This window comes from Aquarana catesbeiana, linkage group LG12 (genome assembly GCF_042186555.1).
Source record: "Aquarana catesbeiana isolate 2022-GZ linkage group LG12, ASM4218655v1, whole genome shotgun sequence".
Classification (NCBI taxonomy): domain Eukaryota; kingdom Metazoa; phylum Chordata; class Amphibia; order Anura; family Ranidae; genus Aquarana; species Aquarana catesbeiana.
Genome location: NC_133335.1, coordinates 235,002,974 through 235,022,250, shown reverse-complemented (window position 1 = coordinate 235,022,250; position 19,277 = coordinate 235,002,974). Strand labels below are relative to the sequence as shown.

Below are 19,277 nucleotides of genomic sequence, written 5' to 3'. Positions count from 1 at the left end.
CTGCCCGCACTGTGTATCTGGCCGTGTCCAGCAATCACCATTTTGAGGCATCTGACTTTAAGGACCCCATCTGCAAGCAGTCGCTAAAAAGTATTGCTCTTTATCCTGTCTTAGCTGGGAACCTGATTTGCCTCTGCTTGGCCTTCAAAGGTGAAATGCCTGTTCGGACCTGCCTTGGATGCCATTATCAAGAATGTCACAGGTGGCAAGAGCATCCATCTGCCTCACTCAAAAAAGTCTAAAGCGCAATCTGCAAAGACTTATTACCTGCTGGAGGCAAAAAACACTTCTTTTCATTACTTCATTCATGTAACCTCCAAGTCTAAACCCAAGACTGTCTTCCAGCCCATCCACAAGGCCTGGAGCGCTAAGGCCTCTATGTCCTTAGAAAAAAAAAATATTTTTAGCATGAGGGTGCTTTCCCACTTTCCAAAGTGTGGAGGACATCTGTTAGTCTTTGTGGCCATTTGGACAGCTTGCATCTCAGACGCTTAGGTGCAGAAGGTGGTTTCCAGGAGCTACAAGTTGGTTTCACTCTCGGTTCATCAACTTTCCTATGTCACCGAACAGATTAGCAGATCTCCAGGTAGCCCTAGTGCAGTGGTTCTCAACCTCTCTAGTGCCGTGACCCCTTGATAAAATGTCCCAAGTTGTGGAGACCCCCCCAACCGTAAAATTATTTTCATAGCGTGGGTTGTCAGCACCCAAGGCAAGACAAGTAATTTGCAACCCTAACCCATGGACATTTAGCGCTCCCTGAGTCCCTAACACTCGTACAGTATTAAAACCCCTTATGGTACATTTTAGGATGTACGACTCTTTCTTTTGTTCTCCTTTCTTTCCCTTTTATCTCTCTCTATCCTAATTTCTTGTTTTTTTCCCCCCTTCCCTCTTTCTAGCCATCTTTCTTGTTCTTTCTCTTATTCTTTCTCTCCCTTGGGAGAGCCGTACAGGCTTCAGGAACAGCCAAGGATTTGGTGACCCCCTGGCAAATCATCATTTGACCCCCCAGGTTGAGAACCACTGCCCTAGTGGGTCTTCTGGATCAAGGTGTATTTGCTCTAATTCTTGTGACAGAACGGTTTCAGGGGTTGTTCTCCAACTTGAAAGGGCAGGTGCTTAACAGAGGTCAGGTGGCAGAGCTGAAACTCCCCATAGTAAATGTACTTACAGATAATTGTAGCCTGAACAGATCAGAGTCCCCTGATAGTATCAAGAACCAGCTGCACGTAAAAAGAGATTACCGTAAGACAATGGCTATTATGACTGCTTCAAAACATTTACTTTGATTGAAGTGTCTATTTATTGTACCTGTATTTATGATATCAGTACTGAACTGGGAGTAGGAATGAAAGCATATTGGCGAATATTGCTAAGCCCAATGGAGCTGTAATGTTTTTTAATTATCACTTTTTTCAGTCTGTAAGGCCTTAGGGAATAAGTACAGGACAAATACTGAACGGGCTGCAAGAAATGTTCATGTTGTGATATTTTGTATCAAGATGTATATGATTCACATCAATCAGAAGGACACATGTCAGCATTTTCACATTGTTATTATTATTATTATGAGTAAGGCCCCTTGCACTTGTGTCCGTTTACACCCGCCTACCTCCAATCCAATCTGCCAATTGGCCACATTGGATTGGAGGACAGTCGGAGGTAAACAGAGAGCTGGTCCATTTACGTCCGGCTGCCCTTAGAGCAGAGCGGACTGGACAAGACATGTCATCTGCCCGCTCTGCTCAGCAGGAGATCAGTGAACAGATCACCTGCTGAGAAAAACTGATCCGGCCCATGTGAAAGGGGTCTTAGAGTACCTCTTTCTTGCTGTGAATTAATAATTGCAATCAGACCAGCCTGATCTGGTAGACTTGCCTTGGGAGAAGGATATCATCAAAGCACAGGAAACAGAGCCTCCATAAATAGTGGTGAAATATCAAGCTCAGGTGTCTCCAGTGAATGGTCCTGGTCCTACTACATCATACAAAGACATTGTAGACAATTGTGCTTTTCCAACCTTGTGGTAACAGGTGAAGACACTTTTCTGTTCCAGCTGACTGTGCCCCTTTGTACAAAGCCACGTGGTTTGACCAATTGGTTATGGAGGAACTCGAGTGTGCTGTACCCAGCCCTGACTTCAACCCTACTGAACACCTTTAGGATGAATTGGAATGCCAATTGGGTGCCAAGTTTTCACATAATTACCTGACCTCAACACTGCTGTCCTTGGAAATTCATGATTAAAGAACTCAGCCAATAACAGGGTCATCCCACTCTGAACTGATACTCTATATGGCCTAAACGATGTGGACACTTCTTCAAATGATAGAGTTCAGGTGTCTCAAGTGAAGGTTCCCATTAATACTACACCTACAAAGATATTGTAGACAATTTTGCTCTTCCAACCTTGTGGTAACAGTTTTGGAGAAAGACCCTTTTCTGTTCCAGCATGACTGTGCCTCTTTGTACAAAGCTAGCTCCATAAAGACATGATTTGACCAGCTTGATGTGGAGGAACTCAAGTGTCCTCCACAGCGCCATGACCTCAACCCTACTGAACACTTTTGGGATGAATTGGAACACTAATTCTGAGCCAGGTTTTCGCATTCAGCATTAGTTGAGTTGAGAGTTGAGTTGAGTTGCATCTTGACATAGTGCAGTCCTTTACCCAGCACGGTCCCGACGCGCTTACAAACACATACACATACTAGGGCCAATTTGTAGTCAGGATCTGATTAACCTACCAACATGTCTTTGGAGTGTGTGAGGAAACCGGAGTACCCAGAGGAAACCCACGCAGGCACATTGAACATGCAAACTCCAGGCAAATGGTTGAACCAGTGACCCTATTGCTGCTAGGTGAGAGAGGTAACCACTACACCACTGTGCTGCCCATTAGTACCTGACCTCATAAATGGGCACAAATTTCCACAGACACCCCTCAAAATCTTGGGGAAAGCTTTCTCAGAGGAGTGGAGGAGGTTGTAGCCACAAGGTATTCCAAGTCTATAAAGACATGGTTTGACCAGTTGGGTGTGGAGGAACTCGAGTGTCCTGAACCGTACTCAACCATACGGAACACCTTTGGGATTAAAAATGCTGATTGTGAGCCAGGTCTTCTCATCCAACATCAGTACCTGACCTCACAAATGGGCACAAATTCCCATAGGCAGCCTCAAAAATTTAGTGGAAACTCTTCCCAGAATAGTGGCGACAGTTATGACCACATAAAGAGCAGCTCCATATTAACGGCCATTGGGTAGGGGAACTCCATATTAATGACCATGGGTGTAAGGGGGGAGATATGGGGAACCACCATATATTGATGACTAAAATTTTGGAATGCAATGTCCTCAAGATCATATAGATGTGATGGTCAGCTGTGCACAAACTTTCAGCCAACTACACAAAGAAAGTTATTAAAGCATAAATAAAAGGGTGAAAAAAAGCTATAAAAACCTATACCTGTTCTTTAAATTCAGACCCCTGAATGTGACATCATACTTTGAGGCTTTTTAGCCCTACTGCTATTGGCCAGATGACCAGTCCAGTCTTGATTTCTATTCCTCCTACAGGCTGTTCTGAATGGTTCTAAAAACAATTTCCTTATGTGTTTCAGGAGCAGCAAAGCCTGTACAAGCGATCAAGTGAAGTCACTCCTTCTACTTTCCAGCACCCGAGCCGTTATGTCAAGCTGTGGGTGAAACTGGTGACTCCCCTAATAAAAAATTTCTTCTGACGCTCTGGTAAGTGAATTATTCCGTAATCTTATATTAATAAGTGATCAACGTGCCAGGGTTTTATTTATATCCAGAGAAGATATTCCCAAGATTCCCAACTTATATAGAATATACCAAGATGTGCCGTGTTTAATTGGTCACCAATCTCAAAAGAACACATAACAGAACATATTGGGGTTGATTTACTATAACTGGAGAGTGCAAAATCTGATGCAGCTCTGCATAGAAACCAATTGGCTTTTTTTTTTTTTGTCAAAGCTTAATTGAACAAACTGAAGTTAGAAGCTGGCTACCATGAACAGCTGCACCAGATTTTATTGTATTGGTGTGTATTGCCCCATCAATGGCAGCGTTCTCTCATTGAGGCTTTTTATTTTAATGGATGTCATGAGCAGACAGTGAGAAAGCATGAAACTCGTTGACCATGTCATGAGTAGGTACTGAGATAGCATAATGCGCAATGACCGTGTCACGAGTAAGTGCAGAGATAGCACGAAACGTGTTGCCCGTGTCATGAGTAAACGTGGAGATAGCATTACAAAAAACGTTTTGACCATGTCACTAGTAAGCGTGGCACTAGCGCGAAATGCGTTGTCTTTTACTCTGTACCCACAGCATCATATTGCTGTATTGGAATGTACTACAAGTATTGTACTATTGCTAGTATTGCTGTAAAACTGGAGAGCGCAAAATCTGGTGCAGCTCTGCATAGAATCCAATCAGCTTCTAGTTTTTGTTTTTTTTTCAAAGCTTAATTGAACGAACTGAAGTTAGAAGCTGATTGGCTACCATGAACAGCTGCACCAGATGTTATTGTATTGTTGTGTATTGCCCCATCAATGGCAGTGTTCTCTCATTGAGGCCCTTTATTTTAATGGATGTCATGAGTAGGTACTGAGAGAGCACAAAACTCGTTGACCGTGTCACGCGTTAACGTGGAGATAGCACGAAACGTGCTGCCCGTGTCACGAGTAGGTGCGGAGATAGCACAAAACGTGCTGCACGCGTGTCACGAGTAAATGTAATAGCATGAAACGTGTTGCCCGTGTCACGAGTAAGTTCGGAGCTAGCATGAAACGCGTTGCCTGTGTCAGGAGTAAGTGCAGAGATAGCACGAAACGTGTTGCCCTTGTCATGATTAAACGTGGCGATGGCACAAAACATGTTGCCCATTTCACGAGTAAGTGCGGAGATAGCACGAAACTTGCTGTCCATGTCACGAGTAAGTGCGGAGATGGGATGAAACGTGCTGCCCGTGTCACGAGTAAATGTAATAGCATGAAACGTGTTGCCCGTGTCACGAGTGGGTGCAGAGCTAGCATGAAACGTGTTGCCTGTGTCAAGAGTAAGTGCGGAGATAGCACGAAAAGTGTTGTCCGTGTCAGGAGTGAGTGCAGAGATAGCACGAAACGTGTTGCCCTTGTCATGAGTAAATGTGGCGATGGCACGAAACGCGCTGCCTGTGTCACGAGTAAGTGCGGAGATAGCACGTAACGTGCTGCCCGTGTCATGAGTAAGTGCGGAGATAGCATGTAACGTGCTGCCCGTGTCACGAGTAAATGTAATAGCACGAAACGTGTTGCCCGTGTCACGAGTTGGTGCTGAGCTAGCACGAAACGTGTTGCCCGTGTCACGAGTAAGTGCGGAGATAGCACGAAACGTGTTGCCCGTGTCACGAGTAAGTGCGGAGATAGCACGAAACGTGTTGCCCGTGTCACGAGTGGGTGCAGTGATAGCAAGAAACGTGTTGCCCGTGTCATGAGTAAACGCGACGATGGCACGATACGTGTTGCCCATGTCACGAGTAAGTGCGGAGATAGCACGTAACGTGCTGCCCGTGTCATGAGTAAGTGCGGAGATAGCATGTAACGTGCTGCCCGTGTCACGAGTAAATGTAATAGCACGAAACATGTTGCCCGTGTCACGAGTTGGTGCTGAGCTAGCACGAAACGTGTTGCCCGTGTCACGAGTTGGTGCAGAGATAGCACGAAACGTGTTGCCCTTGTCATGAGTAAACGCGGCGATGGCACGATACGTGTTGCCCGTGTCAGGAATAAGAGCAGGGCTAGCGCAAAATGCGTTCACTTTGCCCGCAGTGTCATATTGCTGTATTGGAGTGTTTTTACAAATGGCAATAAAGACGGATGTTATTCGGAGTGCAGCTGTCCGGATCTTTGCATCCATCATTACAGACCTAAGGTGTCTGGCTTTATCAGCTGGCAGCGTGCCACGTGCGATCGCAGGATGGTTTCACAATGCCGTTCACAGAAGAGGAAGTCCTGACCATGCTGTCAGCCTTTTATTGGTCTCGCAGGTTGCTTTTTTTTTTTTTCTTCTAAATCTTATTCTGAGTGGCGTGAGTCATTTGACTTTTGCAATGAAAAGCTCGGATGGCTCTGTCATTCTGTTCCTGTGAAATGCATTTCTCTGCACTCTTTAGAAAAGTCATCGTTTTTTCAGCAGAAACGAGCGCTGAGGTCACACTTCCTCTTTATGTGCGTGAAATTTTAAACGGGGAGGGGGGGGGTGAGCTGGAGCCAGAAGGGGAGGATTCTGACAAACTCCCGCACAAGTTTCACATCGGTGAGTTTATGCAAATCAGCCGGTTTCACGAGTTTGCCCCTTTCGTGGGGCTCTCACAGGCTGCGATTCTGAGATTTCTGAAGTCGCCCCCTCCAAATTTACAGCTAAATATAAACATGGTTTTCTCTTCTGCGAGTTACAGGAAAACAAATGATTTTTCGATGGGCAGGTTGTGTCTTTATGAGGGTTGGCTGCAGTACAGCAAAGTTTGGAAAATTCACCATCGTGCTTTCAGTGTTTAGTTCTGGAAAGGCCAACTAACCATTTCCAGACTGTTGGCTCCAACACAGCCCTGACAGACAGCACAGCCAGGACCGTGACCTGACTTTTCTCTACAACAGTTAAAGCTTAGCTCACCTTTACCGAAACCTGCCTATGCAGGTAAAGGAGTGCCTGTACATACAAACTGCCCGCTGACGCCGCCCCCTGCCCTGCTGCTGCCGTCCCCTGCTCTACTGACTGACACCATCCACTAACCTACTGATACCACCCCCTGCCCCGCTGACGCCGCCCCCTGCCCCGCTAACTCCATTCACTGTTCTACTGACTGACACCATCCACTAACCTGCTGACGACGTCCCCTGCCCCGCTGACTCCATTCACTGACACCATCCACTAACCTACTGTACCACCCCTTGCCCCGCTGATGCCGCTCCCTGCTCTACTGACTGACACCATCCACTAACCTACTGACACCACTCCCTGCCCCGCTGACGCCGCCCCCCTGCCCCGCTGACACTGCCCCCTGCCCTGCTAACTCCATTCACTGCTCTACTGACTGACACCATCCACTAACCTACTGACGCCGTCCCCTTCCCCCGCTGATGCCTTCCCCTGCCCTACTGACTGACACCATCCACTAATTTCCTGATACCACCCCCTGCCCTGCTGACACCGTCCCCTACTCTACTGACTGACACCATCCACTAACTTGGTGTTGAGTTATTCACTTTACGGTCAACACAGAGGACAAGGGGGCACTCTTTACGACTGGAGGAAAAGAGATTTCATCTCCAAATACAGAAAGGTTTCTTCACAGTAAGAGCTGTGAAAATGTGGAATAGACTCCCTCCAGAGGTGGTTCTGGCCAGCTCAGTAGATTGCTTTAAGAAAGGCCTAGATACTTTCCTAAATGTACATAATATAACTGGGTACTGACATTTATAGGTAAAGTTGATCCAGGGAAAATCCGATTGCCTCTCTGGGATCAGGAAGGAATTTTTTCCCCTGCTGTAGCAAATTGGAGCATGCTCTGCTGGGGTTTTTTGCCTTCCTCTGGATCAACTGTGGGTATAGTATTGGGTATATTGGATTGTACGTTTTTTTTTTTTTTTATGGTTGGACTGGATGGACTTGTGTCTTTTTTCAACCTGACTAACTATGTAACTATGTAACTATGCCATCCCTTGCCCCTCTGACACCATCCTCTGCTCTACTGACACCATCCACTGCTCTACTGACACCATCCACTGCTCTACTGACACCGTCCTCTGCTCTACTGACACCGTCCACTGCTTTACTGACACCGTCCTCTGCTCTACTGACACCGTCCTCTGCTTTACTGACACCGTCCTCTGCTCTACTGACACCGTCCTCTGCTTTACTGACACCGTCCTCTGCTCTACTGACACCATCCACTGCTCTACTGACACCATCCACTGCCCTACTGACACCGTCCTCTGCTCTACTGACACCATCTACTGCTCTACTGACACCGTCCTCTGCTCTACTGACACCGTCCTCTGCTCTACTGACATCATCCACTGCTCTACTGACATCGTCCACTGCTTTACTGACACCGTCCTCTGCTCTACTGACACCGTCCACTGCTCTGCTGACATCGTCCACTGCTCTACTGACACCATCCACTGCTCTACTGACACCGTCCACTGCTCTACTCACACCGTCCACTGCTCTACTCACACCGTCCTCTGCTTTAGTGACACCGTCCACTGCTCTACTGACATCGTCCACTGCTCTACTGACACCGTCCACTGCTTTACTGACACCGTCCTCTGCTCTGCTGACACCGTCCTCTGCTCTACTGACACCGTCCTCTGCTCTACTGACACCGTCCACTGCTCTACTGACACCATCCACTGCTTTACTGACACCGTCCTCTGCTCTACTGACACCATCCTCTGCTCTACTGACACCATGCACTGCTCTGCTGACACCGTCCACTGCTTTACTGACACCGTTCTCTGCTCTACTGACACCATCCTCTGCTCTACTGACACCATGCACTGCTCTGCTGACACCGTCCACTGCTTTACTGACACCGTTCTCTGCTCTACTGACATCGTCCTCTGCTCTACTGACACCATCCACTGCTCTACTGACACCATCCACTGCTCTACTGACACCGTCCTCTGCTCTACTGACACCGTCCACTGCTTTACTGACACCGTCCTCTGCTCTACTGACACCGTCCTCTGCTTTACTGACACCGTCCTCTGCTCTACTGACACCGTCCTCTGCTTTACTGACACCGTCCTCTGCTCTACTGACACCATCCACTGCTCTACTGACACCATCCACTGCCCTACTGACACCGTCCTCTGCTCTACTGACACCATCTACTGCTCTACTGACACCGTCCTCTGCTCTACTGACACCGTCCTCTGCTCTACTGACATCATCCACTGCTCTACTGACATCGTCCACTGCTTTACTGACACCGTCCTCTGCTCTACTGACATCATCCACTGCTCTACTGACACCGTCCACTGCTCTGCTGACATCGTCCACTGCTCTACTGACACCATCCACTGCTCTACTGACACCGTCCACTGCTCTACTCACACCGTCCTCTGCTCTACTGACACCGTCCACTGCTCTACTCACACCGTCCTCTGCTTTAGTGACACCGTCCACTGCTCTACTGACATCGTCCACTGCTCTACTGACACCGTCCACTGCTTTACTGACACCGTCCTCTGCTCTGCTGACACCGTCCTCTGCTCTACTGACACCGTCCTCTGCTCTACTGACACCGTCCACTGCTCTACTGACACCATCCACTGCTTTACTGACACCGTCCTCTGCTCTACTGACACCATCCTCTGCTCTACTGACACCATGCACTGCTCTGCTGACACCGTCCACTGCTTTACTGACACCGTTCTCTGCTCTACTGACATCGTCCTCTGCTCTACTGACACCATGCACTGCTCTACTGACACCGTCCACTGCTTTACTGACACCGTCCTCTGCTCTACTGATACTGTCCTCTGCCCTACTGACACCGTCCTCTGCCCTACTGACACCGTCCACTGCTCTACTGACACCGTCCACTGCTCTACTGACACCGTCCACTACTCTACTGACACCGTCCTCTGCCCTACTGACACCGTCCACTGCTCTACTGACACCATCCACTGCCCTACTGACACCGTCCACTGCTCTACTGACACCATCCACTACTCTACTGACACCGTCCTCTGCCCTACTGACACCGTCCACTGCTCTACTGACACCGTCCACTGCTCTACTGACACCATCCACTGCCCTACTGACACCGTCCACTGCTCTACTGACACCATCCACTGCCCTACTGACACCGTCCACTGCTTTACTGACACCGTCCTCTGCTCTACTGATACTGTCCTCTGCCCTACTGACACCGTCCACTGCTCTACTGACACCATCCACTGCCCTACTGACACCGTCCACTGCTCTACTGACACCGTCCACTACTCTACTGACACCGTCCTCTGCCCTACTGACACCGTCCACTGCCCTACTGACACCGTCCACTGCTCTACTGACACCGTCCACTGCTCTACTGACACCGTCCACTACTCTACTGACACCGTCCTCTGCCCTACTGACACCGTCCTCTGCTCTACTGACACCGTCCACTGCTCTACTGACACCATCCACTGCCCTACTGACACCGTCCACTGCTCTACTGACACCGTCTACTGCTCTACTGACACCGTCCTCTGCTCTACTGACACCGTCCTCTGCTCTACTGACTGACACCATGCGGGTACCACTTAGTACAGTGTTCAGCCCTGTCACACTGCAGCTTGCCATAGACTTTGGCAGGATGCCCACAGTGCAGTGCATCCCTGGTCAGGGAGTGCGCTGTACTCATGGCTGCATTCACAGTAACCTTTCTTTGGACCACGTATCCCATAATTCATCGCACTACTGTGCATGCGTGGCCCTTGCAAGCCTCCTCGCAGAGGCATGTCTATAGATCTCTGGCTGCCTGCGCAGGCAGCATCATGTATGTCATCCGGTAGTCCTCTCCATGGAGGGGGTCTCCGGCGGGGGGGAAATCATAGGACCCAGCAAGCCAAGGAGCCCCCCCAGAAGTTACGGGGCAGTGACTGGGGAAGGATAGAAAACCAGAGCAAAGCGGCAGGCAATGCTGGCCTGAGAATCAGCATCTTATATAATAAAAAAAGAATAGTAATAGTAAAAAGTATTTGAATGTTCTTTTTTGGAACTCGGCTCTTCAAACTTTTACTGGAATTTATATATAGATATGAAAATGTTTAGGGAACTTGAGAGGTGTATTGGGAGAGGGGGAGGGGAGGGGAGGTTGTATTTTCCAGTATATGGCTAACTTCCTGTCCAAATTTCTCATAAATGAACAATGACAGCTCGCTGCATAAATTGGTGTCATACATACCGCACAGCAATCGCTGTGCAGCAGACTGCAGTCTCATTGATGACATTGTTTGCACAGGTGTGGTCACTTGCGTATCTGTCAATGGAATTTATAACTCTTTTACATACAGCAAGTCAATAGCTGCAGATCCTTTTATTCTTTTTTAGAGCTATTTAAAATGTAAAGTACGGTATATGTAAATCCCCACCCAGTGAAACAAACCATTCAGTTTAAAATAGAAATGCAAGGTTTGTGTATATGTATGTGTGTGTGTATGTGTGTGTGTGTGTGTATATATATATATATATAAATCTACACTCACTGGACATTTTATTAGATCCCCCTTGCTAGTAGCGGGTTGGACCCCCTTTATTAGGTACACCTTGCTAGTAGCGGGTTGGACCCCCTTTGGCCTTCATTCTTGGTGGCATGGATACAACAAGGTTTTGGAGACGTTCCTCAGAGATTTTGCTCCATAGTGACATGATAACATCACACAGTTTCTGCAGATTTGTTGGCTGCACATCCATGATGCCAATCTCCCCATTCAACCACATCCCAAAGGTCTTCTATTGGATGAGATGTGGTGAGTGTGGAGGCCATTGGAGGACAGGGACCTCATTGTCCAGTGGTGAGATGATTGGAGCTTTGTGACATGGTGCATTATCCTGCTGGAAGGAGCCATCAGAAGATGGGGACACTGTAGTCATAAAGGGATGGACATGGTCAGCAACAATACTCAGGTAGACCGTGGTGTATAAACCATGATCAATTAGTACTAAGGGGACCCAAAGTGATACAAGGCAGGATGGATCAATGCGCCAAATTCTGACCCCACCATCTGAATGTCGGAGCTGAAATCCAGACTCATCAGACCAGGCAATGTTTTTCCAATCTTCTATCGTCCAATTTTGGTGATCCTGTGCCAATTGTAGCCTCAGTTTCCTGTTCTTAACTGACAGGAGTGGCACCCGGTGTGGTCTTCTACTGCTGTAGCCCATCTGCTTCAAGGTTGGATGTGTTGTGCGTTCAGAGATTGTATTCTGCATACCTTGGGTGTAACGAGTGGTTATTTGAGTTACTGTTGCCTTTCTATCATCTGGAACCAGTCTGCTCATTCTCCTCTGACATCAACAAGGCATTTTCCTCCACGCAACTTCCGCTCACTGGATATTTTCTCTTTTTCCCACCATTCTTTGTAAACCTGAGAGATGGTTGTGTGTGAAAATCCCAGAAATTCTCAGAACGGCCCGTCTGCCACCAACAACCATTCCACTTTCCCCGTCACTTACAGGGAGGGGAAAAAGTATTTGCTCCCCTGCTGCTTTTGTACGTTTGCCCACTGACAAAGAAACAATCAGTCTATAATTTTATTGGTCGGTTTATTTTAACAGTGAGAGACGGAATAACAACAAAAATATCCAGAAAAACGCATTTCAAAAAAGTTATAAATTGATTTGCATTTTAATGAGTGAAATAAATATTTGATCCCCCTATCAATCAGCAAGATTTTTGGCTCCCAGGTGTCTTCTATACAGGTAACGAGCTGAGATTAGGAGCACTCTCTTAAAGGGAATGCTCCTAATCTCAGCTTGTTACCTGTATAAAGGACCCCTGTCCACAGAAGCAATCAATCAGATTCCAATCTCTCCACCATGGCCAAGACCAAAGAGCTGTCCAAGGATGTCAGGGACAAGATTGTAGACCTACACAAGGCTGGAATGGGCTACAAGACCATCGCCAAGCAGCTTGGTGAGAGGGTGACAACAGTTGGTGCGATTATTCGCAGATGGAAGAAACACAAAATAATTGTCAATCTCCCTCGGTCTGGGGCTCCATGCAAGCTCTGACCTCGTGGAGATTCGACGATGAGAACGGTGAGGAATCAGCCCAGAACTACACAGGAGAATCTTCTCAATGATCTCAGCTGGGACCATAGTCACCAAGAAAACAATTGGTAACACACTACACCGTGAAGGACTGAAATCCTGCAGCACCTGCAAGGTCCCCCTGCTCAAGAAAGCACATGTACAGGTCCGTCTGAATGATTCAGAGGAGAACTGGGGGAAAGTGTTGTGGTCAGATGAGATCAAAATCGAGCTCTTTGGAATCAACTCAACTCGCCGTGTTTGGAGGAGGAGGAGGAATGCTGCCTATGACCCAAAAAAAAAACATCCATACAGTCAACCATGGAGGTGGAAACATTATGCTTTGGGGGTGTTTTTCTGATAAGGGGACAGGACAACTTTACTGCATCAAAGGGATGATGGACGGGGCCATGTACCATCAAATCTTGGTTAAGAACCTCCTTACCTCAACCAGGGCATTGAAAATGGGTGGTGGATGTGTATTCCAGCATGACAATGACCCAAAACACATGGCCAAGGTAACAAATGGGTGGTTCAAGAAGAAGCACATTAAGACCCTGGAGTGGCCTAGCCCGTCTCCAGACCTTAATCCCATAGAAAATATGTGGAGGGGGCTAAAGGTTCGAGTTACCAAAAATCAGCCTCGAAACCTTAATGACTTGGAGAGGATCTGAAAAGAGGAGTGGGACAAAATCCCTCCTGAGATGTGCAAACCTGGTGGCCAAATACAAGAAACGTCTGACCTCTGTGATCGCCAACAAGGGTTTCTTCACCAAGTACTAAGTCATGTTTTGTGAAGGGGGTCAAATACTTATTTCACTCATTAAAATGCAAAAAAATGTATAACTTTTTTGAAATGTGTTTTTCTGGATATTTTTGATATTCTGTCTCTCACTGTTAAAATAAACCAACCGTTAAAATTATAGACTGATCGTTTCTTTGTCAGTGAGCAAACGTACAAAATCAGCAGGGGAGCAAATACTTTTTCCCCTCACTGTAGTGTCATTCATAAGATGTAGTCTCATGGTGTCATTAATAGGATGTACATTGATCATGTAGTTTTATGGTGTCATTCATAAAATGTACATTGGTCATGTAGTCCCATGGTGTCATTAATAGGATGTACATTGATCATGTAGTTTTATGGTGTCATTCATAAAATGTACATTGGTCATGTAGTCCCATGGTGTCATTTGTTGCCCTGTACACACAGCCAATAGTAAAGTAAATCTTCACATTCTTGTGTCGGCAGTTTGTGTTAAAAAAAATGAGGCATGCAAAATGGCACTTTACAGGATAGAGTGTGACCTCTGTAGTGTGAGAACTGACACTTCCTGTGAAGAAACTACATATCCCACAATCCCTGGGTCTCTCAGTCCAGTGCTCTGCAGGTGAGAGCTACACAGTATCTAGATCTGACACAGCCACAAACAAGCAGAGCAATGAACAGAGAGACCGCCATGCTGGAGGAGATGTTATATCACCTTAGCACTCACTGTTAAAATAAACCGACCATTAAAATTTATAGACCGATCATTTCTTTGTCAGTGGGGCAAACGTACAAAATCAGCAGGGGATCAATTACTTTTTTTCCCCCCTCACGATAAATCCCCTTTCTTCCCCATTCTGATGCTCGGTTTGAACTTCAGCAAGTCGTCTTCACCACGTCTAGATGCCTAAATTCATTGAGTTGCTGCCATGTGATTGGCTGATTTAGCAGTCTGTGTTACCAAGCGCTTGAACAGGTGTACCTAATAAAGTGGCCGGTGAGTGTCATTTTTAAAGCAAATCAAACGCAGCGCGTGATGGGGACTGTAAGGTGACCAGTGGGAGGAGCTTTGATTGGAACGTAGAACGCTTTTATAATAGCGTGTTCAATGCCACATTCTAAAGCGAGTTATACGAGCTCATAGAGGCATATGGAGCCGGCAAAGTGACGCTCCTATATAACCGTCACCAATGTTATTTCTTCCTGACACGGATTGTGGACTCCAGAAATGTTTACGTCCTTAAAATAGACCGAACCCCTCCGCGGCCTGCGCTCATAGTGTTTGTGTCTCTTGTCTGCCGGCGACGGCCGGCGATTTAAATATGGACGCCGTTCCCGCTGGCAGTGATGTCTCCGGCTATAAATAGATTGACCAGCAGAGGATTAATCCAGGAATTAATATGTCTCCGAGCGGATCAGGGAGGAATCCTGTCCTCTGGCGTCAGGACTGTTTTGTGGAGGACTTGTTGAGTATTTTTTTTTTCATACAAATAAACCTCTATTTTAGGGGACACAGCGCTGAAATAATTAAAGCAAACTCAACCAAAATGATATAAATCTGTATAATAGTACAAAACACATAAAAGTCCCACTGTGAACTGTCCACTGTGCTCTGTGCAACTCCGTCCAGAATAAGTGCCACGTTCGTGGTCAATTCCACATCGGTGTCCTCCACTCGGTGCGCCCAAAATCTCTCCACCCCCCCCCCTCACCAGATGGCGGTGACTCCTCGAGTAAGCAAGAGAGTTACAAGGCGCCCCGAGTATTTTCAATAATAAGGCTCCAGTCGGAAAAAAAACCTATTTACTCCAACGGCCCTTTTACCTCTCACCGGTATCGCTCATAAACCACATGGAAAGTCCACAAAGATAAACGGAAGAGAGCCTCTCATAGTGTAATAAAGTTTATTTTTTTAAGAAAAAACACAAAGCCAATGCGCTTACATATGTCGGTATTGAGATCAAAACAGGAAGTGCCGCTAATTGCATCCAACAAGCGAATGTAATGTCGCTGGATGTTCCACCCTACGCGTTTCATCATCAAATGTGTGACTTCCTCGGGAGCAGGCACTTCCTGTTATGGGGTGACAACTCCCAGTGGTTGCTCTAGCATTGTCACCCTGTCACATTCTTCCCCTGCTGGAGATTACAATTGGTTGTGCTGACACGCACTGCTCAGACATGGTCGATGTGGTCACTATCGGCTACAGTGGCGGCTGGTGCTCAGTATATGGGGGAGCACCCCTGAACTCTGTACATAGCACAACCTGAACCCTGCGCTCTGTACATAGAGCACCCCTGAACCCTGTACTCTGTACATAGCGCACCCATGAACCCTGCACTCTGTACATAGCGCACCCCTGAACCCAGCACTCTGTACATAGCGCACACCTGAACCCTGCACTCTGTACATAGCGCACACCTGAACCCTGCACTCTGTACATAGAGCACCCCTGAACCCTGCACTCTGTACATAGCGCACCCATGAACCCTGCACTCTGTACATAGCGCACACCTGAACCCTGCACTCTGTACATAGCGCACACCTGAACCCTGCACTCTGTACATAGCGCACACCTGAACCCTGCACTCTGTACATAGAGCACCCCTGAACCCTGCACTCTGTACATAGCACACCTATGAACCCTGCACTCTGTACATAGCGCACCCCTGAACCCTGCACTCTGTACACAGCGTTCACCTGAACCCTGCACTCTGTACATAGTGCACCCCTATGAACCCTGCACTCTGTACATAGCGCACCCCTGAACCCTGCACTCTGTACATAGCGCACTCCTGAACCCTGCACTCTGTACATAGCACACTCCTGAACCCTGCACTCTGTACATAGTGCACTCCTGAACCCTGCACTCTGTACATAGCGCACCGCTGAACATTGCACGTAGCACACCCCTGAACTCTCTGCACTCTGTACGTAGCGCACCCCTGAACACTGCCCTCTGTACGTAGCTCACTCTGCACTCTGTACGTCGCACACCCCTAAACTCTGAACTCTGTATGTCGCACACCCCTGAACACTGCACTCTGTACGTAGCACACCCCTGAACACTGCACTCTGTATGCAGCGCACCCCTGAACTCCGCACTCTGTACATAGCTCACTTCTAAACTCTGGACTCTGTACGTTGCGCACCCCTGAACTCTTCACTCTGTACGTAGCACACCCCTAAACTCTGCATGTAGCACACCCCTGAAATTTGACCACACCCACTATTTTATGCGGTTTGGAGTGTGAGTGTGTTGGGGGGGTGGGGAATAGACAGCTTTTTGCTCTTTGCTAATTATTCTGCCATTTTTTTTTCCCAGATAGGACACTACTGAACAGCGGGATGTATATTGGAAGAACAGGTTCTTGGATATCCTTGGGATCCAGGTTGGCTTATTGTTTACCGGACACTCAGAAGAGGAAGAGGAATCCGATGTTTAAGTTCCAAGTTGCTGCTTTAAGTCTTCCTAATCTCCTTTAAGACCTTCTTTTTATCCATAGAACTTCCTGCTAAGTGACACCTCTGTCATTATGAGCTGCAATGCATGTAAGTCAATAAAACAAATCACACAATGGCGCTGTGTTTAAGGTAATTAGCGGTAAGCCTGGGCGGAATGCCATGTGGTTTGCAGGAAAACCTCCGCCACCAATAAACATTGGCGGAATCGCTGCTGTCAGAAGTGTCGGTCTGAAGGCTCTTTTTGTTGCTGTTTACTCTGAGAGATGCTTGAAAAAAAAAAAAGACTTTATCTACAGCCATTAAAATTCTGCTTTGTAACAAACGCTGTCGCGTTTTTATGTATTTATTTTGTTAAACTGGACAAATTGTGAAAAAGTCACACTTTATGTAAATCACATTATTATGTGGAATTAATAAAATAAAAAAAAAAGCTTACCTGGAAGACCTACAGCTTATTCAGCTTCCTCGTCTGAACTTAACAGGTAATTCCACTTTCATGAGGAAAAAAATTGAAAAAAAATATAATAATAATAGTAATATAACCAAGTCATATTGTAATTGAATATTATTAAAAACGACTTTTCCTTTTCAATCTGCAGCCGCTGTCATTTTCTGTGAAATGCAATATGGCCGCCTGGAGACGTTCAGTACACAGATGGTATACAGAGTGCCCCCCCCCCCCCCAGAAATGTCATTTCCTGCTTGTGTGATTGGCTCACTGATTTACTCAGAAGTCTGCACTAAGATATTTTTTTTTGCTAGAAAATGACTTACTTTTCTTAAAGCAGAGGCCGTAGAGAATTTTCAAATGCAATTTTTGGGAAAAATATCATTTTAAAGCAAAAAAAAAAAGCACAATACATACCGTATATACTGGAGTATAAGCCGAGTTTTTCAGCACATTTTTTTGTGCTGAAAGTGCCCCCCTCGACTTATACTCAAGTCAAGCACTTTTCTGGTGCAAAGAATGACATTTTCCGAACCGACTTTGGGGCCCCTGTATCTCGGGACCACTTTGGGAACCCCAGATTGGGTATGCAAACTCAGTGGAACTAGCACTACAACATATCCAAAGCTGGGGTTCCTAGCACCAAGTGGCGCCGAGATACGGGGCCCAAAATTCGGTTCTGAAAATGTCATTCTCTGCTGCAGAAAAGTGCTTGACATTTTCCCAACCGACTTTGGGGCCCCATATCTCAGGGCCACTTGGTGCTAGGAACCCCAGCTTTGTATATGTTGTAGTGCTAGTTCCACTGGGTTTGCACTGGGTTCTTAGCACCAAGTGGCACCAGGATACGGGGCCCCAAAGTCGGTCAACTGTGTCCATCTGAAGCAAAGTAATTTCGGGACCCTTTGGGTCCAGAGACCCCAAATTTTGGCTGCAGCTAGGGGGCCATCTAGGAACCCTTAACTACCGAGTTTGAAGTTCGGGGGACCTATGGCTGCAAATGGGCACAGTGAGGCTGCAAATGGGCACAGTGAGGCTGCAAATGGGCATTGTTGACCCTCTTTTCCACTTACAGTAGCTGCGCATTTCTCACCCTAGGCTTATACTCAAGACAATAAGTTTTCCCAGTTTTTTGTGGTAAAATTAGGTGCCTCGGCTTATATTCGGGTCGACTTATACTCGAGTATATACGGTAACCCAATTTTTTGTGAAAATATAAAAGATGATGTTACGGGCGAGTAAATGGATACCAAACGTGTCACGCTTTAAAATTGCGCAAGCCTGCACAACGTCGTCAAACGATGTAAATTTTAATATCCATAGATGACTTTTAAAAGTCTTTACAGGTTACCACTTTAGATGCACAGAGGAGGTCTGGTGCCAGAATTACTGCTCATGGTCTGATGTTCTCAGTGATACCTCACATGTGTGGGACTTTCTGTGTTCGGGACCGACGTGCGCGTTTACCTTTGTGCACTAGCATCGGGGGGGGGGGACGGAGGCACTGGAACTACAGTGCCTTGGAAAAGTATTCATACCCCTTGAAATTGTCCAAATTTGTCATGTTACAACCAAAAAAGTAAATGTATTTTATTGGGATTTTATGTGATAGACCAACACAAAGTGGCACATAATTGTGAAGTGGAAGGAAAATGATAAATGGTTTTTTCACATTTTTTACAAATAAATCTGTGAAAAGTGTGGGGGGTACATTTGTATGGCGCCCCCCGGAGTCAATACTTTGTAGAACCTCCTTTCTCTGCAAGTACAGCTGCAA

At 46.8% G+C, this 19,277-nt stretch overlaps 1 protein-coding gene across 1 annotated transcript in view; it reads left to right on the top strand.

Annotated features, from left to right (window-relative positions):
* The window catches only part of PGS1 (phosphatidylglycerophosphate synthase 1), a 116,239-nt gene extending 98,595 nt beyond the window's left edge, over positions 1–17,644 (top strand). The window contains exons 9-10 of the mRNA XM_073606912.1: positions 3,623–3,749; positions 16,913–17,644. Of these exons, the coding sequence (XP_073463013.1) occupies positions 3,623–3,742 (120 nt within the window). The 3' untranslated portion in view covers positions 3,743–3,749; positions 16,913–17,644. The remainder of the gene's footprint in view (positions 1–3,622; positions 3,750–16,912) is intronic.
* Positions 17,645–19,277: the final 1,633 nt, after the last annotated feature.